At 46.1% G+C, this 26,356-nt stretch overlaps 1 protein-coding gene across 1 annotated transcript in view; it reads right to left on the reverse strand.

Annotated features, from left to right (window-relative positions):
* Window positions 1–26,356, reverse strand: part of LOC142491969 (bifunctional protein GlmU-like) — a 79,490-nt gene that overhangs the window by 51,936 nt on the left and 1,198 nt on the right. Inside the window, exon 2 of the mRNA XM_075594748.1 lies at window positions 24,878–24,937. Coding sequence (XP_075450863.1) covers window positions 24,878–24,937 — 60 coding nt within the window. The remainder of the gene's footprint in view (window positions 1–24,877; window positions 24,938–26,356) is intronic.

Below are 26,356 nucleotides of genomic sequence, written 5' to 3' on the forward strand. Positions count from 1 at the left end.
GTGAAGGGCAGGGGTAGGGGAGGGGTGAAGGGCAGGAGTATGGGGGGTGAAGGGCAGGGTTAGGGAGGGATGAAGGGCAGGGGTTGGGGGGGTGAAGGGCAGGGGGTGAAGTGCAGGGGGTGGGGGGTGAAGGGCAGGGGGTGGGGGTGAAGGGCAGGGGGTGGGGGTGAAGGGCTGGGGGTGGGGGGTGAAGGGCAGGGGGAGGGGGGGTGAAGGACAGGGGGAGGGGGGGTGAAGGGCAGGGGGTTGGGGGGTGAAGGGCTGGGGGTGGGGGTGTTTGAAGGGCAGGGGTAGGGGGTGAAGGGCAGGGGTAGGGGGGTGAAGGGCAGGGGTAGGTGGGGTGAAGGGCAGGGGTAGGGGGGGCAGGGGTAGGTGAAGGGCAGGGGTAGGGGAGGGGTGAAGGGCAGGAGTATGGGGGGTGAAGGGCAGGGTTAGGGAGGGATGAAGGGCAGGGGTTGGGGGGGTGAAGGGCAGGGGGTGAAGTGCAGGGGGTGGGGGGTGAAGGGCAGGGGGTGGGGGTGAAGGGCAGGGGGTGGGGGTGAAGGGCTGGGGGTGGGGGGTGAAGGGCAGGGGGAGGGGGGGTGAAGGACAGGGGGAGGGGGGGTGAAGGGCAGGGGGTTGGGGGGTGAAGGGCTGGGGGTGGGGATGTTTGAAGGGCAGGGGTAGGGGGAGAAGGGCAGGGGTAGGGGGGTGAAGGGCAGGGGTAGGGGGGGTGAAGGGCAGGGGTAGGGGGGGCAGGGGTAGGTGAAGGGCAGGGGTAGGGGTGGGGTGAAGGGCAGGGGTAGGGGGGTGAAGGGCAGGGTTAGGGAGGGATGAAGGGCAGGGGAAGGGGGGTGAAGGGCAGGGGTAAGGGGTGGGGATGGGCAGGGGTGGGGGGGTGAAGGGCAGGGATAGGGGGGGTGAAGGGCAGAGGTGGGGGGTGAGGGGCAAGGGTGGGGGGGTGAAGGGCAGGGGTAGGGGGGGTGAAGGTCAGGGGTAGGGGGGGTGAAGGGCAGGGGTAGGGGTGAAAGTGAGGCACAAATTGTTGGCAGGAGTAAAATGTCCCTCTCCATACACACACACGACGGGAGTGAGAGGTGGTGGAGAGTGGGACTGGCACAGATCCGAGGAGGCTGCTTGGGCCCCCAGCGGCCGGGGAGGTAGTGCCGGGGAGGTAAGGGAGCACCGGGGAGGTAAGGGAGCACCGGGGAGATAAGGGAGCGCCGGGGAGGTAAGTGAGCGTTGGCGGCTTGTCTAGGAGGGCCATGCCGCCCTTCCCCTCCGTCCGGGAGCTGGTTGAGAGCGAGGGGGGAGGTGCCTGAAGTTGGCTTCAGGGGCAAGAGGGCCGCGCCGCGCTTCCCCTCCGTCCCGGAGCCGGTGCAGGGCGGCGCACGTGATGGGGGGGGAGGGAGGGACAGAGGGAGTGTGTGTGTGTGTGTCTCCCCTTTGGCCCGTCACTCCGCCTCAGGCCAATGAGAGGTGTGCGGGGGCGGGCAGGCCAAGGGAGCCATCTCATTGGCCTGAGGCAGAGTGATGGGCCAAAGGTCCAATGTGATTGCCCCCAGGGACAGGACAGACAGGCAAACACACATACGACGGTTTGAGAAATATATATATAGATATATCTTTTAATACATGTAGGGTTGAAGTAGGGGGTCTCCGGAGCTGAACCACATTCATTTGAGCTCCGGGAACCCCTTGTTCCTGAGATACTTAGCTCTTTAGGAGGTAAGGGTTTCTCAGCTCAGGTTTAAAGCCCCCTGTCACATGAGCCAATAAGAAGCGGCATATGACATCACGGTTTCATATTGGCCCATGTGATAGGACATCTAAACCTGAGCTGAGATACTGGCACCCTCTAAGGAGGTAAGTATCTCAGGAAGAAGGGGGTTCCCAGACCTGAAATTAATGGGGTTCTCTGCAGACCCCTTGCTTCTTACCTAGCGGAGGGGAGGGGGGTGGTGGCTGGGAAAACATTTCTGTGGTGTTTTTGTTTTTGATGGGGGGTCCTTAATATTGCTTGCTTAAGGGAAGCACCTGCCTCTAAGAGTGGGTCTCTTAATTGATTAATTACTTAGAAGTAACTCCTGAATTAAATCGACTTTGGATTCACAGGGGCATTCGGACCTGGTGTCGGTACGGTTAATCAAATATCCCTCAGAAAGCAGCACGTATTTACTGTACCTCTTCCATAGACTTTGTTACTGCTGCGACACACTTTATTCGAGCAAATACCCAGTATGTACCTGGCAGATACCTGGAATGCGCCGCTCCTCACCTCTGACAAGCCCCGTTGCGTTTGCCTTCCCAGCCTGGGTTCATGCCTGGCTGACGGGCGGCTGATCTGTTAAATGATAATGATTAGGATTTAATAGGCTGCAATGCTTCGCGTGTCTACCAGATGGCATAAATTCATGAATTGTAATGCAGTATATATATATATATACTGTGCAATATTGCAGCCAGCGGGAATAAAATGCTTCAATCCCTGCCTGGAAAATAACGCAATGCACTCGGGCAGAAAACAGTCACAAACCTCAATACACCCGAGTATACCCGAATTCGTGGTACTAGCCGAGCTCGAATAAAGTGTGTCGCCAGTGTATGTGGTTTTGTTATGTGGTTTTGTTATGTGGTTTTGTTATGTGGTTTTGTTATGTGGTTTTGTTATGTGGTTAGCCTTCTGGATCTCAATTTGAAAAGCTATTAAACATATCTTGAACTATGCAACAGCCACTGTCAAACTTCAACACTGTGTAACATGCCCGAGTGTTTTCACTTTATATTTTTGCGTAATTTAACCCCTTCTCAGCAAAAGGAAACTTCAAAATAATGACATCCCAACAACAAATAAGGCATGTGCAACTAGTTGATAGACGCATTTCCTCTATTTAGACTAGTTGCCGGTGCCTTATTTGTTGTTGGGATGTCATTCTTTTGCTGTTTCTTATTGCAGTGAAGGGGTTAAATTACACAACAAGAGTTGTAACTCAGGGTGGACAAAGTCTGCGGGGCTTAGTATGGGTTCTAAAAAAATAATAATCATGTTTTGAATTAGTACAAATGATGGAAAACTAAAGTGCCCATCCTTAATCTTATTATATATTTGTGAAAGCACTGTATGCCTGTCTGCATCTTCCTGTGTCCCCACACCTCTCATTGGCCTGAGGCGGAGTGACGACACACACACACACACATACACACTCTGTTGCTTGGCCTCACTCTCCCCTGTCAGTTGGACCGCAGCTCACCTTCCACACCCCCACCCCTCCTCTCCTGGTGCCCCTCACTCTCTCCCCCCTCCCCACCTCACCCAAATACCCACGCTCCGCAACATCCCCAGCTGCACCATCACCCTCACCGTGCGCCGCTCCCGGAGAGGGGAAGCGCGGCCCTCCTGCGCAGCAGCAAACTCCAGGCTCCTCCCCCCTCACATACAATGAGGAAAAGCGCGGCCTGGGCCACCTGCACTCCCCCTCACATGCGCCGGCTCCCGGAGAGGGGAAGCGCAGCCCTCCTGCTCAGCAGCAAACTCCAGGCTCCTCCCCCCTCGCTCACAACGAGGAACGGAGGGGAAGCGCGGCCCGGGCCTCCTGCACTCCCCCTCACGTGCGCCGGCTCCCGGAGAGGGGAAGCGCGGCCCTCCTGCTCAGCAGCAAACTCCAGGCTCCTTCCCCCTCGCTCACAACGAGGAATGGAGGGGAAGCGCGGCGCGGCCCGGGCCTCCTGCACTCCCCCTCACGTGCGCCGGCTCCCGGACAGAAGGGAAGCGCGGCTCGAGCCTCCTTCTCACGTGCACCGGCTCCCAGACGGAGGGTAAGCGCGGCGCGGGCCTCCTGCCACTCTTGCCCCTCCCCCCGCCAGCTTCCCGAACTCACCTCCTGCCCCAGCCAGATGCCACGGGGTCAAGGTAAGTCACCCACCGTCTCCCACCCACGCACTGTCACCCAGTCACCCACACAGTCACCCAGTCACCCACACAGTCACCCAGTCACTTTCACCCAGTCACCCACTTTCACCCAGTCACCCACTCACTCACCCACCCACTCAGTCACCCACACACCCACCCACTCTATCACCCACCCAGTCAGTCACCCACCCACTCAGTCACCCACCCACTCACTCAGTCACCCACGCACTCACTTAGTCACCCACCCACTCACTTAGTCATCCACCCACTCACTTAGTCACCCACTCACTTAGTCACCCACCCACTCACTCAGTCACCCACCCACTCACTCAGTCACCCATACACCCACCCATCCAGTCACCCACACACCCACCCACCCAGTCACCCACCCACACACCCACCCAGTCACCCAGTCACTTTCACCCAGTCACCCACTTTCACCCAGTCACCCACTCACTCAGTCACCCACTCACTCAGTCACCCACTCACTCAGTCACCCACCCACTCAGTCACCCACCCACTCAGTCACCCACCCACTCACTCAGTCACCCACCCACTCACTCAGTCACCCACCCACTCAGTCATCCACTCAGTCACCCACCCACTTAGTCACCCAGTCACCCACCCATTCAGTCACCCAGTCACCCACCCATTCAGTCAGTAACCCAGTCACCCGGGGGAAGCCCAACCCTGTCGTCTGCCCCCCCAAAATTACATCCCGGGCAACGCCGGGTCTCTCAGCTAGTGTATCAATAAATAAATATAAATATGGGGAGTGGGACATGTGAGGGGGCAAATATTGGTGATGGCGCCAAGAGAGTGGCTGACATGAGGGAGGGAGTGATTGGGTGATGAGAGGAGAGTGTGACTTGGGGGAGTTTGTGACATTGGGGGTGGTAATATGGTGAGGGAGTAGGTAACAGCGAGGAATGGGTGACGTGAGGAGGGAGGGGGGTAAAATGGCGAGTAGTTGACATGAGGGGGAATGGGTGACATGGAACGGGAGAGTGGGTTACATGTAGAGATGAAGACAGGAACAATGGAAAAAACAGAGCACTAGTCATTGGAACAAAAAGTGATTGAAAAAAACAGAGAATGTGTAATCCATAAAAAAATAATATAATTTATTGGTCATATAGACAAGCAAGCGAAGGTGTCGTCCTACCAATGCGTTTCACGCCTAAGCGCTTTATCAAATTGGTTTCATTTTTACATGTAGAGATGGGTGACTGTTTTTTGTAGATTTAGATCCGCCTCGGATTGGCTAGTTCCTTTAGTCTGCGGATTTCCGCGAACCAGTCTCAACAAATGCGACTCGTCTTTTCCTGATTTTTTTTATCACTGACAATCCACATGGAGGATTCAGCAAACCGCTGGCGGATTTTAAAGAATCCAATCCACGGATTCTGAAAGATTTGCAAAATCTGCCAATGGATTTGCAGAATCCACGGATTGGATTCTTAAAAATAGAAATGGATTGTAGCCAATGGCGGTTGTGGATAAATCCGCATGGATTGAAACTGTAACAATCTGTCTACAGATTTTACACAGCAAAACAGATTTTGAATGGAAAGCCCGGAAATTCCGCAAAACGGATTTTGACAGTTTCGCCCACCTCTAGTTACATGGGGGTTTGGGTGATACAGTAAGGAGTCCTAACTCCTCCAGTGCAGTTGTAGGGTATTCTGTGGTTAACTGAAGAGCAGAGCCTACCTGTCTCCTGCTGCTCCCCGTCTCCTGATGGTTGGATCCCCAGTGTCAGAGGAGGCAGGGCCAGCAGAACACAGAGGAAACTGCTAGATTTACAGTTAACCCCCAGCTGCACCAGGGAAAGTAGGGACTAACCGGGTGAGTGGCGGATGTTGTGGTGGCCCTTTTTGAAGGAGAGGATCCCTCCTCATACCCCTGTTCATCACTGACCTCCAATCCCCCTCCAAGCCACAAATGGGTATGGTCAGAGATGGGAGCAGGGGACCCAAACCAAAATCAGGGGCAGAGACAAGGTTTTTGGTTCTTTTCCTTCTCATATTCGGGCCTATTGATCGGAGCTGCGGTAAACGTCCTGAACTATCAGATTCAGGGAATATGACCAACCTTCCAAGGCACGCGAATCACCATCCTTAGTTTTGACTTGTAAAATGTCAGCCTTAATAATGACTGAGCCTCTGATTGAACCACCTGCGCTGAAGCCGGGATATCCTGAAAACCTGACCTGTTGGTGCACCTTGAGGACTGGAGTTGGCCACCCCTGGTTCACTGTATGTATTATCTATTACAGATTCTAACACATTCATAGCATTAAAGTATAACACTACTGTCAGCATTGATGTCAGCCTTAATCTATTTAATTCCTCTAAATAAGTGTATATTACTGAAAGTGTAGCTTGCAAACATTTGCCAAATTATGATGTACATCAGCGGTGCCATGTTGGTACAAAGGTTATGTAATGATATGTTTCAGCTCGGATTTCACTGATAAGATAAACATATATAGGGGAAACTATTGTTTTCATGTTGCAAACAATGTTTCCATCCTGACTTTACCATTCATTAGCCAATCAAATTGCCATTTAATACTTAGTATTCTGAAAGCATTTTTACACTTCTAAATGCCCTTTTTTTTTTGGAGAAGATTTACCCTACAATTTACATGATGGGAAAATTACAACCTCTGTGCATTAAGTAACATAAATATTATTACAATTAAAGGGGATCAACATTTTTTTAATTGTATCTATTTTTTGGCTTGTTGTTATTTTACAAATGCAAAACACATTTAAATAGCAACTCTTAAACCACATTTTGTTGACATTTTTGAAAATGTTTAAGTTAAAAGTGATAAACCATCATTTCTAACGCTCTGCACCAGAACCACTAACGGTAATATGAATTACTATACAGAACTCTGGTGTTCTAAAGTAACACAGGGCTTGGCAGACAAATCTAGATGGACAGAAGCTTCACAATTGTAGTTAGGAAGTTAGCAGCACAAAAACAAACATGTAATTCACATTAGTTACTGGAGGTGTAGTAGAGTGTAAATCAACAGCTACAGTAAATGAGTGGACTATGGAAGAGTTGCTACTTCATGCAACCTGAATTAAAGTTTATTAGTACTATCACGCCATAAGTAATTATTTATTCATTCATCATCTTATTTATGCTGCACTAATGTCCAAAGACCATTTTTGGGGCAAGAAATGAGCCTTGTATTTTCCACCTATGTGCAGAGTACACTATCATTATCATAAAATAGGAAAATAGGAAATATGACTATGTTCTTGAGTTCATCTCTTGCTAATGCAATAGTGACCGCCTGTGATTATTGTTTTGGTATCAGCACACGTCTGTTTGCCACTAAACTAAACTCATGGGCCAGATGCCTCTTGACTGGCTTTCAAATGCTAAAGACTCTCTGTCATTATGACCCGTGACCCAGAGGTGAACATCTCTGCATCCCTGTCACAATTCCCTGTATTGTCCAATCCCTACAATTAGCCATCTAATTATGCAGAATATTGTAGTGTGTGTTTTCCTTATTGCGGAGCAGAGAGTTGGGTGGAAATACAGCAATTAGAGGTAAAGGATAAAGCCTAATTTCCACGTCAGGGAAAACCTCCAGTCTATTAAAAATATTGCTTGTCAATCAAACCTTTCTGAGGAAGACATTTGTCAGAGTTTTCCTCCGGGACAAAAACAACACCAAATGCATCAATGTTATATCCAATTATTTTTAATTGAAAACTGGCGTGCAAAGCCAGAATCATTTTTTGTTTACTAGAGAGCACCTTATATAGGTGAATTCATCCCATTTTTTATTTATTTTTAACAAGCACACTTCCTACTTTAAAAATAATCACCTAAAGAATACATTGAACATACAAGTTAAAGATGTAGTGGCTGACGGCATTGAAGACCACTTAGTCCACCAAGTCTTTTTAAATTGAAGAATAGTGGGGTGATAGAAGAAAACAAAAGAAATCGGTTCTGTGTTAAATCCAATTATTCCTTCGAGTGATAACAATTAGTCCTTGTGAAAATTCTGTCGGGAGAAACAAATCAGTTTGTACTGAGTAAAAATCTAATCTATAAAACAATTGCATCTTAAAAAGGTAAGGAAGGAGAACCGTGCCAATGGAGGTTTTAAAAAAGGTTCTTTTGGTGAAACCCTTCAGGGTTGGTAGACCTAATAACCAAATAGCATATTAAATTACAATGTAATGATGTGAGTACAAAACGATGCCAAATTCGGTTGCAACATTTGTTGTTTTTTTCCCCAAAATGGGATTCCTTGCTAAATGTTTAGCCAAGCCTCAAAGGGCCAAATTAAAACGCTTTCAGCAAAATATCACCAGACAGTGATACAAGCATGAAATGTTGTAGTCTCAACGTTACGCTAATTTGAAGAATTTTGCATGCAAATTTCGCAATTTTAAAATATTTTGCAAATTAAGTAAAATTGCAACGCACAGTGACTGAATGTTTGGTGAATAACTACGGTAGGAAAATCACCATGACACGCGTTGGTGGGGGTTTGCATACCCCGTGACGTAGCTGTCTTTGGATGATCCATTAAATACCGTCAATTTTATGGGTACACGCTTTCTTGAACATCATTTATTCACTTGTTTCCTGGGTATCAGTGCCTATTTTTTCTCACCACTCTGTATTACATGCTTCGAAAAAACGGAAGCACACCCCCTGCTGTGTAAGAAGGATTGAAGATCCAGAAGGATATCACCAACCCTAACGTGAGTCTATCATTCTTTTTCACATTGCTACTGCACCGACACACTTTATTCGAGCAAATACCCAGTATGTACCTGGCAGATACCTGGAATGCGCCGCTCCTCACCTCTGACAAGCCCCGTTGCGTTTGCCTTCCCAGCCTGGGTTCATGCCTGGCTGACGGGCGGCTGATCTGTTAAATGATAATGATTAGGATTTAATAGGCTGCAATGCTTCGTGTGTCTACCAGATGGCATAAATTCATGAATTGTAATGCAGTATATATATATATACTGTGCAGTATTGCAGCCAGAGGGAATAAAATGCTTCAATCCCTGCCTGGAAAATAACTCAATGCACTCGGGCAGAAAACAGTCACAAACCTCAATACACCCGGGTATACCCGAATTCGTGGGACTAGCCGAGCTCGAATAAAGTGTGTCGCCAGTGTAAATCCTCCATTCCGATATTACATGTTTGGACACTTTATTGTGAGGTCTCTTACTGCATTGTGTGTGGGGACCATGGCCAACTAGTCGGATTACAATGGAGGAGTGATTATTACCACGTGTTTATGGATTGGTAAAACCCTAATTCATTATTCAGGGGTGTTATACCAAAGGAACTTTTCTTGAACTACACATGTGTTTATATCATTGATTGGCCTTTTTTTTTAGAGCACCACAAATTATTTCTTTTCTACCGCTAAGGTAAGGAAGCTGCTTTTATGTAATTTTTTTTATAGTGTGCGGGAGCAGGGGGTCTCCTGAGCTAAACCGCTTTGATTTCTGGCTCAGGGACCCCTGCTTCCAGAGTTACAGGCCCTGGTATGGGGCATCAGATGCCAGTGTCGCCACCATTTTTAAAGCGTTCACGTGACGTGTAAATAATGGAGGAGATACCGGCACCCCATATCTGGTCCTGTAACTCGGAAAGCAGGGGGTCTGCCTGCTTTGCATACAAAATGTGCATATTGTAGGAAATTGCAAAGAAACAACTTGTGTTCTAAAAACCCATTTTTGCTTAATATATTAATAAACTTTTGTTCAAGGTTCAGTCATTCTGCAACCTCGTTTTAAACCATCCGCACCTGTCTGGCGTTCTTTTCAAATAAAGTCTAAGGGGGTAAAACTAGATTCCTGAATAAGCTTCACATGAATTAAGATACAAGTTTAGCAACAATCACTTTTATGATGACAAATGTGCCTTCATTCCATTAAAATTATGTCAAATGTAAAATTATGATTAACATTATTTTTCTTGGATCCTACTTTCTGAGCGTTTAATGTTTTATCACTTACAATACTAACTAGTTTGAATTTAAAACAAAGTAACATGTATGTTCTGACTCATGTACACTGTGGCTAGTGAGTAGAGTCAGACAGCTCACCTCAATCCCTATTCCATACAAAGGGAGGCCTCTTGTTTTCTGGAATGTTTATTGGGGGAAACAAAACAGAAATAAAAAGGGAAAAAGTACTCAGGAAATATACACTAGGGGATGGGAACATGTGATAGAGATAGGTAAAAACACAAAGGCTTCTCACAGGGAACAAGTGGAAGAACAGTGCTGCAGAGAGGTAAACTCTAAAAGCAGCAGCATGAAACCAGGATGTGCTGGAACAGGCAAGAGACAGAGCACTCCCTGTCTAGTATTATTAAATACCACTGTACACAACTTATGTGGAACATATGAAAAGAAGTCCATAGTTCATGTTAAAGCCGTGGTACCGGCCGGTACCACAGGGGCTCCAAAGACCTTTTGTTGACATGAGTGCAACGGCAGATGCACCAGTCCAGATAGCTTGGTGTTCCTCAATGTCTCTTTAGGAGCCATACAATGGGTGGGACCCACAAATGGTAATAGGGACACCTAGGAGTTGGTATTCCAAGTCTTTACAGTCCCGGTCCTCCCTAGATCAAAGGCCCCAATGTTCTGATTTCCTGGAGCTCAGGTGAGACACCATGAGACACCAGTAGGATGTCTCTGTAATTGTCCGGATAAAGGTTATGGCGTTGACAATTGTTGAGACTGCAACCATAAACGTTGTCAAGGTTCATGGGGGTCGAATTGAGCCTTCCTCCTGGATTATAGAGTCTTGTTCATCGAGCGATTCCAATCGTGTGTTCCCCCCAGCACAATTGGGAATTGGTAAGACGACCCCCTATCCTAATAAGGTCGTTCTTGTTGATTGTAGGATTCAATTTCCAGAGGGAACTCCCTTTAGAGATATCCTTTTTTCCGCTGATGCAGCTGATCTCCTCTGCATGCGTTTCTTCCTGGATGCAACTGGGGACAATCTTCTTTACCTCTGTTATTTCAGTGCCGGTGCTAAATCTCTTGCAGAGATGCCAACTGCGACATCTGTCTAATTTACCACCAAGTGTGTGGCAGAAAGAAATTGTTACATGCTTGAGACGCGCAAACACTCGCATTTTGAGAAACGATGGGATTTGAGCATATACATAGATCTCACATTTGTGACCAGAGCACAGACTTGAGGGTGGATCTCTGTGTATACTTTGGGAATTATTAGTTCAAATTTGTCTGCTGGAACCGATAGCATCTCATCAGCTTGTGTCAGAGACTTTGGTTCTGTTACAGATGACGTGCTCTGCAGGTGAGCTGCGGACACTGACCCAGTAGCATGGTCTGCAGAGTTCTGTTCTGTAGCCACACAGTGCCACTGATCTGGTTGTGTAGATTTCCTGATTCCTTCCACTCTGTTTAGGAGATATCTACTGTGTGAAGGGAATAGAGGCGGAGCCACCAAACTGTTTGATTTGTCTATAACGAGTTCCTTGTCAAACTGTTTGATTTGTCTAAACGAGTTCCTTGTCTGAAGAAATCGTTTGGTTCCTTTGACGAAGGTGGTTCATCATCTTTTGTCATCCGGACTGCTGTACATCCTAGGCCATTGCAACACTTCTCTACCCTTCGGCATCAACATTTTCAGATTTGTACACTTTGCCAATGCATTCGTTACCCACTACTTCCCATACCAGGTCAAGTCTTTGGGCATATGGGGCGGTATGGGGTCCGCTGCTCTGTTCGCAGATTTTGTGTACCCTCAGCATGTTCCTGCCTAGCAGTAATAAAATCTGGGCGTCTTTTTCTAATGGTGGGATGTGATTGGCTATTCCCCTAAGGTGTGGGTGATGACGTGCCATATCTGGTGTGGGAAGCTCGCTTCTGTTCTCTGCCATCTGATTAAATTCTATAAACGTAGGGAGTGGTATCTTTATTCTACCATCTATTGAACACATGATGTAGTCTTTTGCTCTCCTCCCTGTTGTTTCCATCCTTCCAGCGCATGTTCTGAGTGTGTAGGGGGAGGTGTTTTCTCTGACCTGACTAATGATCGGTTGATTTGATCATTGATGATGGCGTACATTCTTGTAGCCCACTCAGGTTGTCCCACGGGATGTACTTCGACAAGACATATTTTGGAGCAGGATCTCTCATCAGCTTCTTCTCCACAAACCTCGGTGCATTTGGAATGTGACAGATGGTGATAATGTTTTCTCTTCTCCTTTCTCCCCCCTCCCCGCCATGCTTTGTCATGGGGTTAGGGGCATTGAATTGGTCAGGTATAAATGTATCTGGATGTAAAGCTATGTAAGGGAGTGTAGGGGGTTAAACTCTCTTTACAGGGCAGGAGACTGAAGTAGGTGTTATGTTTCCTGCAGGTAATATATAAAACTCCTGAGTGAACAGGGGATAAAAGGCAAGAAATTAGAACCTGTCACAGTTCCTGTTGGAGTCTGTTGGAAGAACACATACAACCGAGCTCCCTCCCACAGGGATCCAGGCTTGTTGACCAGAGAATTTTGCCTGGCAACAGTGGGGAAGCAAAAGCCCCACATAGCAGAGAAGCCTGCATGGATATGGCAAAAGACATACTGGGAGCAGCAGGATTTCACCACCGGCATCTTAAAGTGCCTAGGGAAATCGGAGACGCCGAACCAGAACACACAGACAAGACATTCTATATTGTTCCCTGGTCTTGGTACTGTTTTATATGTTTTGGGGGTTGGTAACCAGCTTACATGGAGGCCCAGTTAGAAAGGGCCAGAGTAATGTTTATTTAGTTTCCCTAAAGGGAACAGGTGTTTGTTTTATGATTTATATTTTGCCTTAAAGGGACAGTATTCCCAATGGTTTAGTTGTTTTTGTGGAGAATAAAACCACTCATTATTATGGTTTACCCAGAAATGCAAGTGTAGACTCGTATCTGACCTCGCCTACTATGAGGATCAGGCGCAGGCATCGCCCCGAGATGGAAGCATCAGCAGCAGAGGAAGTAGAATACATTCTACGAAACGCATAGGGTGGGTGTTATCTATCACCCTTGTGTCTGAATAGAGGTTTGCTTGATTAGCTGGTCGCAGTAACACTGTTAGATCCATGCACCTTAAGCACACGGGCACACGCACGCGTCTACAGTCGGGCGGAGAGGAGGAGCAGAAGGAGGGGGATTAGCTACACGCGTTTCCAGTGTGGGTGCCCCAGAGAGACTGCTTCCCCCACCAACACATCCCCGTGTGTGGCAGAAGGGAGATCCGGGTGAGTGAGCAGGCACTGCAGAGTGGAAACTCTATTCTGACATCATCCCCTGGACAGTGACACTGTACCACCACCGCTTGATATTACCCTGCTTCTCGTTAGTAGGGTTTTGATTTTACATCTCCGGATGATCAGCTGTTCAGTAACCCCTTGCAGCCAATATTAATGGCATAGTTGATTATATATTTTAATAAATAAGTTTTAGCTTTATCACTAGGAGTTTGTTTAATGTTTAATGTTCTATGAATAGCATAGATTGTCATTACCCAGCAGTCTTACGTTATTATTTGTTCTGTTTGTCTTTTTTCTCGTTCCATGGCTTGAAAGCATCCGTGCAGTTTTACTGAGGATTACAGGACTTGCCATATTGGACATTTATTTGGCGCCAGGTTTATTTTTGTTCATGATTTATATTTTGCCTTAAAGGGACAGTATTCCCAATGGTTTAGTTGTTTTTGTGGAGAATAAAACCACTCATTATTATGCAAGTGTGGACTCGTATCTGACCTCGCCTACTATGAGGATCAGACGCCGGCGTCGCCCCCGAGATGGCAGCATCAGCATCAGGCTCCAGAGTTTGACACTAACTGACTGCTGCTGTTCTTCGTCAGTGCCTGCTGTGCTGAGCTCACTCAGCAATGAATCAGGGGGCTGATTCTTGCAGCAGCTTCTGCTGCTGTACTCCTCAGCTATTGGCTACTCTCCCTTTATATGCTCAGCTATTGCTGCTGCAATTTGGCTGGGCATAGATATACTTGTGACGACATGCTGGTCCTGCCTTGCCTGCTTCGCTGTGTCTTTTCTTGCAGTTTCCTTACAACGATCCTGACTCTCTCCAACCCTCGACTACGGCTAGTGACCCCAATGATCATACCTTCTCCTATCTTCAACCACGGCAAGTTATACTATGATCCTCCCTTCTCCGACCCTGCCCCGGCTACCCACGACTACGACTGCATTCCGGACGCGATCTCACGGCCTCAGGTCAGTGTTTCTATATCCCCACCTCGGCCTTGCGGTGCAGTCCAGTTTATGGCGGGCACCTGTTACACCTACAGGCCGCTCCATCACAAGCTGCTACATGCTTGTCACTATCACACGCTGTGCATTTGATAGCTTCTTTACATTATCTAAACAAGTGACTTGTGAAAGCACAGCATTTGAAGCAAACTCCAAGTTCCTTGAGTAGGTTCCTCTATGGGCTTCATTCTAAACTCAATACACTTGTTAAGTGGGTGTGGTTTCTTGTGTATGGGACATTCACTAATTGGGTCCCTTATTTTCCCTCTTGTAGGTATCTTGTAGGTAGAAATCTGTCCTGTGGACCAAGATAGGTATTTTAGTGTTACCATATCTTGTCAATGGTCCTTCATTCTTTAAGTAGCTTGCCCTAGAAACGGTTTATGTACTTAGGGCGAAGCTAGGATCATTTCTTGTTTTTGCTGATTCAATAATGAAGTTTGAAAAGAATTAAAAGGGAGGGAAGGCGACTTACTTCTTCCTTTTTGTATCTTGGATCTTGTGAGATCCATTTTTCTTAAAGGTATTGAGGCTGTTTGTCCAGGATAGGTCTCACTCCACGAGCCGTGTCTGGGAAGTTGAGACCTAGTAGAAATGGTTCGTCCTTTGCAAACTCTAATTTCCGCAGCAGATCTCTAGGCTCTCACAACTTTATTTTGTTTTTGCCTGAGATTTTGAGAAAGTTATCAATTATTTTGAAAAGCGCATCTTCAATTACCTCAGGACTGCCATAGCACTCCTCTAATCTTTGCCATACTATGTTAAGACCCTCTTGAGGGCGGTTCACGTTGACTGATCTGAGTATCTTCACGTACTCTGAAGATTCTTTCCCCAACCATTTGGCTAGCAGGTCAAGTTCTTCACTTGCGATGATGACCAGACTCCTGATTACATTCTTGAATGTAGACTTCCATGCTCAGTAGTTTTCAGGATGGTTGTCGAAGTTGGGAAGTCCTGTGTTTACCAGTTCTCGTCAGACCAAGTACTTTGCTAAGTCTGACAAGACTGATGCTTCAGTTTGCGAGTATTGCGGAAGATCTTGGCTGTTGTGTTTGGATATATGGTTCTGTCCGCCACCTTGGTTCACAGCATTAAGCTGTACGGTAGAGTGGTGCTGATCGGTTGCCTTTGGTTTGTGTATAAGGCAGTGTTTCCCAACTCCAGTCCTCAGGGAACCCCAACAGGTCAGGTCTTAAGGATATCCCTGCTCCAGTACAGGTGGGTCAATCAGCGGCTCAGTCATTTTGACTGAGCCTCCTGTGCTGGAGCAGGGATATCCTTAAGACCTGACCTGTTGGGGTTCTCTGAGGACTGGAGTTGGGAAATACTGGTATAGGGTATGCGTTTTGTGCAATGGTGCTTGTTGGGGGGAATCTTGTAGTCACCTCTTTCTTGCGGTGGATGTGTAGTGGCTGCATGTAAGAATAGGGAAGTGTGTTTCTCTGTGCGAGCATACCTGGTTTGCAAGCCTGTTGTAGTGCATCCGTCTACATGCAAGCGTGTGGATCACTGTGGTAGCTGTAGCTATCCCAGGTAGTATACAGTATGCCTTTAGAGGAGCAGCATCTATCTCACGTTGATTCTCCATAGCTTCGACGTCTGTAACCTCATTGGTTAGAGATGATGAACTGGCATTTGTACTGGCGTGGCTTATTACATTGTTTCTGGTACGTGTGGCTGGATCTTCTGAAGCTTTCCGATTATACCGTTGCTCCCTGCCATCTTGTCTTGTGGCTGCTTCCAAGACCTCAGCTCCCGCGGCTTCCTTTTCTTCATGTAAGGCCTCTAAGTTCACTTCCAAATCGGCCTTCCTATGCGCAGAGGCTGTGGCGGCTGCAGCAGTATGAGCAGCGGCAGTTGCCGCATCAGCAGTGGCTGCAGGAGCGTCCCTCTGCTCCTTCTCTTCAATACGGGCTCTCTCAAATTTTCTGGCTACCTCTTTTTGACTGTAAGCGGCCCATGCCCGTGCTGCCTCTGCAATGGCCCGTTCCCCCCCAGCAAAATCACCCATGCTGTAGATCACCCTGAGTTTGCTGAGCTTATTGAATCAAAAGGATGTAACCAAAAGTCTCATTTGTCTTACAGACTTAGGTTTCACTATGTATATTTATTCCCCCATTTATTGTTAGCCCAGTTCTTAGTTTATTAACCTGCTCAGGGTATATTTCACAGAACATTTGTATGCATTTAGCATAGGGAGCTGCTACTGAGACTTATCTTGACGTTGGTTAGCAGGCCTGTCATTATTTGATCAAAGGATGTAACCAAAAGTCTCCTTTGTCCTACAGACTTAGATTTCACTATGTATATTTATTTCCCCATTTATTGTTTGCCCAATTGGAGAAGCGCAGGGATTCACTTTGTTTTTTAACCTTATTGAATGCCTGGACACACTGGAGCGCTTTGATGCAGTCTCCAGCAAGAGGTCCTTTCTCTGGCTTTCAGCTTCCATGATAGCGGTCTGCACAAGGCGCCGCCTTCTAGATCAACTGCTTTCGGCAGGTCACGTTCTTGCAAGCTTTCTTCTGAATTGGTCCGCGTCAGGTAGGTGAGATATGCCTTTGAAAGCAGCTGGTAATGCCTGTGGCATGACCTCAGTTGGGTTATAGTTGCTTAATGGGAGAAGGAGTGGCTCAGTGAGTAAAAGACACTGACTGGCACTGATTTTGAAGCAGGTTTCAATTCCCGGTGTCAGCTCCTTGTGACCTTGGGCAAGTCACTTTATCTCCCTGTGCCTCAGGCACCAAAAAATAGATTGTAAGCTCCACGAGGCAGGGACCTGTGCCTGCAAAATGTCTCTGTAAACCGCTATGTAAAAATAGCAGCGCTATACAAGAACATGTTATTATTATTAATCTGCTTGATACTTGATAGCTAATATTTGTAACATTACACATTTCAAGTTCAGTATTCACCCAGGCCTTCTCTAACTTGGCCCGGTGTGCGTCAGTGGCAGATTCATATTTGTCGCGGGCCTTCTGTGTAAGTGTGACTGTCCGCTTAGGCCTTACACTCTCTTGTGTCTGCTGCGGTTGTGTAGCGGTCTCAGCATCTGAGATGTCACTCTCATGCATGGTGCCTGGTGAGGGTCTGAGTTCTGCCATGCTGCAGATGTCTGTATGCCATTGCCAGTGTCAAGTGTGCGGTCTATTACCTGCATCAGCGATGGATGACTGCCTCAGATAGTGCCAGTTGGTGTCCGGCAATACTCAGCGTAGTGATAGCTGTACTTACAGGTGTCCTGTAAGGAATCCGTTCCTGGGTTTGGTGGAAACCCTTTCCTTACAGAACTGTGCTGCTTCCAAATAACCTCCCCTCACATCCACCTGTGCTGGCAATTACTGCAGTCCTGCCTCGGCGCTCTCTCATTGGAGGAATGACCTCTCTCCTGGGATTGGCCCGCTGGGATTGGCCCGCTCGCCTTCTTATACTGCTCTCTTACATTGCCTCAGTGCCGACCATTGTCCTTTCTCATAGGATGTAATTGTGTTTGCCAAAAGCTACCTGTTTGGCCGTCCTGTTCCCTGTTCCTGGTTCCTGGGGCCTGCTGTATATCTCCATTGCAGAGGCTGTGTTCTGGTTCCTGTGCTGAAGCGTTGGATCCCCAGCGCAATCCTTCAGCTCCCTGTTCCCATAGCAGAGGTCTGCCTTCTGAGTCCTGAGGTCTGCTGCTCTCGCTCTTTGCAGAGGTCTGTTCGGACTCCTGTGCTGAAGTGCTGGTTTGCCAGCGCTGCCCAGCGGTGTGCCTGTCCCGGTCTCCTTCTCCCTTTGCTGTGACCGTTACTATGGGCCATTCCCGCTCCTCACACAGAGGCCACTCCCACGCTGCTTCTGCTCCTACACTGAAGTGGAGCACACCTGACTTCCCGTTGCCGAACCCCTGCTTGGATATCGATGTTTCTACTGTCTCCAACCCAGACCCTGGCATGTCAAAGGATTACCCTGGCCTAAGGTCAGTGTATTCACATCCCCACCTCAGCCCCGCTGTCCGGTCCCGGTTTGTGGTCAGCATGTCCGTTACATGTCCATAGCTCTGACCCGTGTGCTGGCGGATGTCTATAGCATGGCCCTTGCGAGCCTAGCTGTGGAGACATAGCGCAGGGGTGGATGTGAGGGGCTTCTACCTCACTGTGCAGCTGTATAGGGCTACGCTTATAGTGCTGGCGACGCGACGGCGACATCAGGCTGCGGTCGCTGGAAAAATCAAATTGAGATGACTTCTAGCGATCGCGACCAAGCTGTCGCGTTGCGTTTTCTATAAGTACACGCGACAGTGGCAATGCATTTGTTTTGACGCAACGTCGCATCACTGTCGCCGACGCTATAAGCGCAGCCTAAAGCTGCAGCTGTTTGTCCCAGCCTGTCTCCAGTGGAGCAATTTTTTTTACTGTTCTGACTCATGCACACTGTGGCTAGTAAGTAGAGACAGACAGCTCATCTCAAACACTATTCCATACCAAGGGACGCCTATTGTATTCTGAAATGTTTATTGGGGGAAACAAAACAGAAATAAAAAGGGAAAAAGTACTCAGGAAATACACACTAGGGGATGAGAACATGTTATAGAGCTAGAGATAGGGATAGGTAAAAAAACAAAGTCTTCTCACAGGGAACAAGTGGAAGAACAGTGCTGCAGAGAGGTAAACTCTAAAAGGACAGGATATGACACAGTCAGAGAGGGAAAAGAGGTTAGGACTGAACCAAGAGACAAGGGGAGGAGGACCAGCCCAAGTAGAGAGGAAAAAAGGGGGTGGATTGCAGGGCAACAGCATGAAATAAGGAAGTGCTGGAATAGACAGGAGACAGAACAATGAGTTACTCCATTACTCCATGAGTAAAGTGTCTACCTTACATGCCCAAACTGTATATTCAAATGCATTGGTGTTAGCAGCATGTATTAAATATGCAATATAAATATGATCAATGTTTTTAACCACTAATCAACAGTAATGCCCTATTGGTCTCTGTTTTTTGGAGGTAGTCAATTTAATGAAGTGATATTATTGGCAATAGAAGAGATAGGAAGTAGAACATAGGATGCCTTATTTAACCCCTTTCTGCCATCATGAACATCATTCATTATATACACAGAACTTAAAAGAAGGTTTAACCCATTAAGTGCCAGGGGGTCCGACAAAGAGGACAAAAGTACAAGTTTAAAGCAACAATTCCCATCACAATGCATGTAGATGTATATTTATATTAGGCTATACGCTTGCTAAAGGAGTCCTGTCTTTAAAAAATATTAAATACTTCCCCCTAGGTGGGAAGCAGGGGGTCTCTCCAGAGCTGAACCAGGTTCATTTTAGCTCCAGGGGTGCCCTGACACCGAGAGACTTACATCTGAAGGTGATACCAGTATCTCAGTTCTGTTTAAAGGGTCAGTGTCACATGGGCCAATAGGATGCTGCAAGGTCGCTGCTTCCTATTGGACCGCAAGACCTTTAAACCAACATGTTCTGTGTCCCACCAGAGCTTTTACCGGCAGCCCCTTCAGATAAGTATCTCAGGAAGATGAGGGTCCCCGTAGCGGAAATAAGTGCATTTCAGCTCCAAGACCCCTGCTTAAAACCAAGTAAACAATAATAATTACCCCCCCCCACCCACCCACCCAAAGATGTAACGCCACTTTAACCAATTGCGAACCTCTTAAAAGAAAATTATTTCACATGCAATACATGGCTACAATACAGAACTGCTTATTTCAGGATACTGTGGCCCATTTTTACTAAGCATTGTTCACTAAGACACCAAGTAAATGATTGAATACATATATGGCATAGCATCGCTTAGTCTTACCTGATTCAATATACTCCGGAGCGAACGAACATCTCAGAGAATATTTCATTCCCCCCCTAAATCCTATCGCATTGCACCAATTAGGAAATATAGGTCTGTATCTGGGGGTTGGTAAATAGCTGGATATACCGAAAATACGGTTCACCATCGTGGGACCAGCCGTTTGAAAAGGTATCATGAAAAACATATATTTCTTAGTCTAGTGATGCAGATTGTTGCATTTAAATACACATGCAAAAAAAAAAGTTGACTTGATCCACGATTAATGTTTCAAAAGTTTATTTGGCGTTAAAATGTGGTGTTACCGGCCACCATAAAAGCAACAATTATTATCAATGGGATCCCCCGTGAATATGTGTGTCACTAAACACATTTTACTCCAAGGCATCCTACAGTACCTGTGGGTTTCACTCATTTTACTTTGCGTATAAGGTCTTTTGTGCATTACATTTCATACAGGGTTTTTTTTTTTTTTTTATGGAAATGTGTATTTGAAGAATCAATTTATTTTAGCAAGGTACACTGGACACACAGCGTGGAATAATTGCTCTGCTCCAGGCTGTAACTAAAATTCACAGATGTAGAAAAATGAGGATAAGAGCAACAATCTGTTAATGATCAAAAGTGTTGCGACTGAAGGTTCAGGATACCAACACTACACAAAAAAAGTGATTATTCAGCTATTCATGGGAACAGAACTATTGATTCAAAAATAACAAAGAAAGCTATATAAATCTCTGTGGCTGGGAAAATTGATTTTCTTCTTCCACTCTGCCTTGAAGTTCCTCTAGGCATTTAATCTTTCCTCGATTCAACTTTGTAATTATTCCCATGAATGCAAAAGTATGATATGTTCATAAATATATATATTTTTTTCTTTAGCATAACACAGGCAGCAGTAAGCGTCAGAGTTATAATTGAGAACATTCTGTTACCAGGTAGCAAAGGAGATGTCAACAGAAGACTTCTACACCTCCTGCTTTTCTAAAGAAGAATACACTTTCAAGGATGTTGCTCATTTTAAATGTTTCTGCAAATGAAACAAAGTGTTCCCACCAGTCTCATAATCTAAATTCTAAGCCAGGGGTGGCCAACCTTTTTTTCAGGCGTACCAATCAATGCGCACACATTTTTTGGCAGGCCACTGTCCTAATGCTCTCCAACCCCCTCCTCCCCCCTCACTCAATTTGCCCCTCCTCCTCTTCTCACTTCATTCCCACTCTTAATATGTCACACTCCCTCCAAGCATTTTACCTTGCGTGTGGCCCAATGTCTGGCACTGGCAGGGAGTGGGGGGAGGCCATTCCTGTCCTACTGCCTCCTCCCCTTTCCTCTCTCACTCAATTACCCCTCATCCTCCCTCACTTAATTTCCCCCACCATCACCAGCTCTCACTCAATTCCCCCTCCCCATCTAAATATTTTACCTTGGCGGCTGGGGGAGACCTCTGGTCCCAGATGAGTGGGAAGCTGGTGCCCTCCGGGCAGGTGCGGAAGTGGATTGTTCACTTGTTTACCCTCTTATGCTGTAACATTTTTCTTTTGACTCAAATCCATTCAGGGAACCAACTCCTTTGGACATTCATAATTTATGCTCAAGGCCAGTTTTGGAAATCCTGAATATCACAGCTCCCAAAGTGGTTAAATTCCCTGAAATAACCCCGGTGATACAATAATCGGCTTCAATCTGGGGCTTCTTAAGGCCTTTCCAGTACTCAATGTTTCAGATCCCATATGGACGCCTGGTGCATATGGGACCTGAAACATTGTTTCTCCTCTGTTCTTTGCTGTTACAATAAATGAAGAATTGCACCGTGAACTTGTGAGTAGAGCTCTACGTTGTGCCTCCTAGAGGAGACCTGCATTTTGAGGAATTTGTTTGTCTATGTTGTGTTGGCTGCACAAGTAGGATTCTCCTCGCCTGAAACTGTTCCCCTGCACGTTGGAACTGCACTTTCCAGTACTCTGCAATTCATGCCATTCCATTATAATGTATGTATGAGCAATGGTTTTGATCATTGCCTTTTTCAGTATAATATTAACCTTGATTTTACCTAAACTAGTACCTGCAGTCACAAAAATCCAATAAAGTGCCACTAAGCACGTGCAACAGAGATGCGTTTTTTTTTCACTTGCACATCACAAAAACAAAGCTATTTTCATTGATTGGCCATGAGAACTAAAAGGGGATTTCATGTACAGTATGAATGTGGAAAATTTGAGGCACGTGTTTCAGCTTTGACTTTTTTGACACCACAAATGCAAAAACGAAGTCGTGGGTTTGCGCCACCCCCAATGTGTCATATTTATGGCTCTCACAATCTAGTCATTCCAATTTTCCCAACATTTTTGCAAAACAAAAATCTGAGGCTAACCTTAAAATGGGGGCCAGTCCCATATTTTTGGTTTTCAACCTATTAGATTTTGAAAACGAAGTGTTAACATGAGGCACCCAGGCCTCTATTGCAGTCAAAGCCAGAAAACACACCTAATTACCATAAGCATTAGCACATCTGGCTACTCTAATGTATGTGCAAAATTACCCCCCTCCCCCAAACACGTCTTATTGTTGGGAATAAAGTGTTGAGGGGAAAAAAACTCGAATTTTCCTCGCAATCAAATAATACAAGATGTGATAGATCTATATAGTTGCAAACTAAATATGTTCAATAATTTAATGCGCAAAGTAGAAAGAAGGGCGGCGCTCCCATGGTCTTATCAATTAAAGGCAGGTTTATTGAGCAGTGATCGATGAAATGTTGATCACTGCTCAATAAACCTGCCTTTTATTGATAAGATCATGGGAGTGCCGCTCCTCTTTCTGCTTTGTGCCTTGGCATTTGGCGGTGTTCGTACCGAGCACCATGTGCTGTGACTGTGCACCCGTGGCAGTAGACTCTTATTCGTGAGTGCACCTTCACCTTGGCTCAATAATTTAATGTTACACATGGGCTCACAACAACTTTTGCACAAAGGAGACTTCAGCCCTGGCGAAGTTGCTTTGATAGGGACAAAACGCGTAGAGACTAGTGATGTACCGAGTACCCGGAATTACCCGGTAGCCAGCGTTACCCGGCAGATTTTCAGCTACCCGGAAATTATCCGGACCCGGCAACTGAGAAGTGGGCCCGGCGCCGGGTAATACCCGGTGCCGGGTAATGTCAAGGTAGCTGAAAAATACATAATTACTTACATGCTGTCAGCGACGGAAGGCGATGAAGACCCGTGAGGAAGCCCGCAGCGACATTTAGGCAGGTCAGCAGAGGTCCTGTGGCGGTGGCAGCATCAGCAGTCTGTGTTCAGCCGGCTGTCCAATAGGAACGCTTCTGCTCCTGCTTCGATCACATGGTTCCCCAGCTCACACTGCTATGGAATCCTGCAGCTCCCGCGCCGGCTGAACACAGACTGCTGATGCTGCCACCGCCACAGGACCTCTGCTGACCTGCCTAGATGTGGCCGCCATCTTCCTCCATCCCCAGGTAAGTGCCAACCGGGTAACCGGGTACCCAGACGGGTAGATCATTTGATTTTGGCCGGGTACCCGTTACCCGATTTTTTTAACATGTAGGACCCGTCCAACACTAGTAGGGACAGTTGGTTAGCTTGGTCTTCCAGATTTATGGCGACCTGCTGATACTACCACGCTGAGATAAAGCTACGAGTCAGCACAGCTACGGATATAGCTCCGGCTAAAAAATATTTATTCAGAAACTTCTTCTTGGTACAAACATTCCTTTGTACGCGCTGTGGATATCAGTGCAAACCCTGAGGGCTTTGATCTACTCCCGATACCTGCCAATATCCCTGTCACCTGCTATCACCTTATATGAGATAGATGTCCGGTAAAAATGACCTGCCATGTTTATTATACAATGCGAAATTAAGTTTTAAACCTTGTGTGTGAGCATTTGTCTACGTTTTATATTAAATAGCATATTTTTGTTACATTTTATACTATGGAGCATGCGCTACTCCTTTTTGTTTCATACATATATACATACAGTATACCTATTTTATATATTTCTAAGGTAGTATATGCAATAATATTTATTTTTTATATGCTGTAGATGTATTTTCATATTTTCTCATGTTTTCACATAAAAGGCCACTTTTTATATAATATTTACTATATAATATTTAGAGAATATGGAATTACCCAGTATACCGAGGCTGCTAACAGGTAGTGCACACACTTTATGGCAACTTGATTGAAGAGAGACCCAGCAATGATTAATGAAACAATAAGCCTCCGGTATTGAAAACAGGGAGTTGGGTAATAGTAAGCCGGATAGAGGTACAGGGGGACACTTCCCTAAGGGGCGCCCCCAAGTAAATCACAGCCCGGCACTAACCGCCTCAATAATCTCCCTGAAATACCGCGTGGAGGTTAGGAGTACTCACGAAAAAGCCGTCCCTGTTGGTGCAGGGAATTCTGCAGCGGCTGCCTCCTCTGGTGTAGCTGGCGTCAGCGTGCTCCTCCGGAAATGATGACACAGGAAGAAGGGGGTAAGATGGTCCGTGGTTCACAGCAACTTCAGCAGCCAACGCATGGATGTCTAAAAAAACTTTATTGATCGCTAGCAGCAAACATCAGGCAACCACTCTAACATGTTTCGTCCAGGCTATGGACTTTTTCAAAGACTTTGAAAAAGTCCATAGTCTGGACGAAACATGTTAGAGTGGTTGCCTGATGTTTGCTGCTAGCGATCAATAAAGTTTTTTTAGACATCCATGCGTTGGCTGCTGAAGTTGCTGTGAACCACGGACCATCTTACCCCCTTCTTCCTATATAATATTTAGACCTTCTTGAAAGGTCAAAAACATGAATCTATAAAAAAAGGTTGATGACTCATACAAATTAATTTAAATGCTTACCTGGAGATAGGCATACACACCAGATGCCAGAAGTAACACTCCAAGGTACTGCATTGGATGCTTAACATAAAAGATAAAAGCAGTCAATCCACTTCAAAATGACATGCAAAAACATTCATAAAAATACTACATTTATTTCCATTTTTCATTGTAGAATAATACAGTACAACTATTCTTTATAAAATGGTCTTTACAAAATTCTAAAACGTAGGGACTTCTAAATATTGTAAACCCTCATCACTTCTCTGTATCTGTATGTGCATGTTTGTGCTTATACTGTATGTATTTATATGTCATTCTGTTTATGTAATTATCAGATTTCAGTACCCCCATTGTACCGCGCGGCAGAATATGCTGGCGCTTTAGAAATAAACAATAAGAATAACATTTGCCATAGCAGCCAATTGGGTTGTTTTCAGCTGAGATTCGATATTGACTTCCATGGGGAATTTTGGCCGAATACCGTCCCGATTGGACGCTCGGGCACACACAGTATAGGATTAACCCCGTTACTATAGCATGATGTGGAAAACTGGGGCAAAACACAGCAGAAATATCAAAGAAAAGAATCAAATTGAAAAAAATAATAATTTTGGATTGGATAAATCTGGCATGTTTTCCACCAGATTTCAGTGACTTTAATAGGCCGACCTCGTCCTCTGCCAGAAAGTGCCACAATATTGTTCTCATCACAATTGGAGATGGACGAGTCTGGCCAAATCCGTGTCCCAGATTTTCGCTGATGTTACCCACAAAATCCGCAGTGGGAAATCCGCGAACAAATTTGGGCGCTTTCAATCCGCGGGGATTCATCAAAATCCGCCATTGGCTACAACCCGTGGACGGATTTGTGGGATCCAATCTGCGGATTCAGTAATGCGTTAGCGGATCCTTAAGAATCTGCTCGGATTGGATACTACAAATCCGTCCACGTGTTGCGGAATCTGCGGAGTGTATTGCTAACAATAATAACGCGAATTGCCCTTTCTGACATAGATCGGCTGAAATCCGTGGACCAAAGGAACCGGCCGATACACTGCGTTTCCAAATTCGCAAACAAAAAATTGCCCATCTCTAATTACAATGTAATGCCATATTAGTTAAGTTATGGTGGGTAAAAAAAAATTACAAAAACCCTCCACAGCAAAGCATATAGCAAATGGAAATATTACTGTGTGCTCATTTGCATGTCTTAGACAGGTCTGCAACCCTGACTTTCACCATTATCACCCAGCCCACAGCACTTCCACTGCAGCAAGGGATTCTGGGAAATGACATGCAAATGAGCACACAGTGCCAGCTTTTGCTTCAAACCCATAAACATGTAACGGTAATGGACAATGTTAGGGCATTTGGTATAGGTAGTGGATTCATAGCTGAGTGTCTCTAAATGTTAACATTTTTAAGGGAGACTGATCAGTTCCCATGAGGACTTTTTCATGAATTACAGGTTAATATTACAACACAAAAGGTAGCAGC

This window comes from Ascaphus truei, chromosome 4, assembly GCF_040206685.1.
Source record: "Ascaphus truei isolate aAscTru1 chromosome 4, aAscTru1.hap1, whole genome shotgun sequence".
Taxonomy (NCBI): domain Eukaryota; kingdom Metazoa; phylum Chordata; class Amphibia; order Anura; family Ascaphidae; genus Ascaphus; species Ascaphus truei.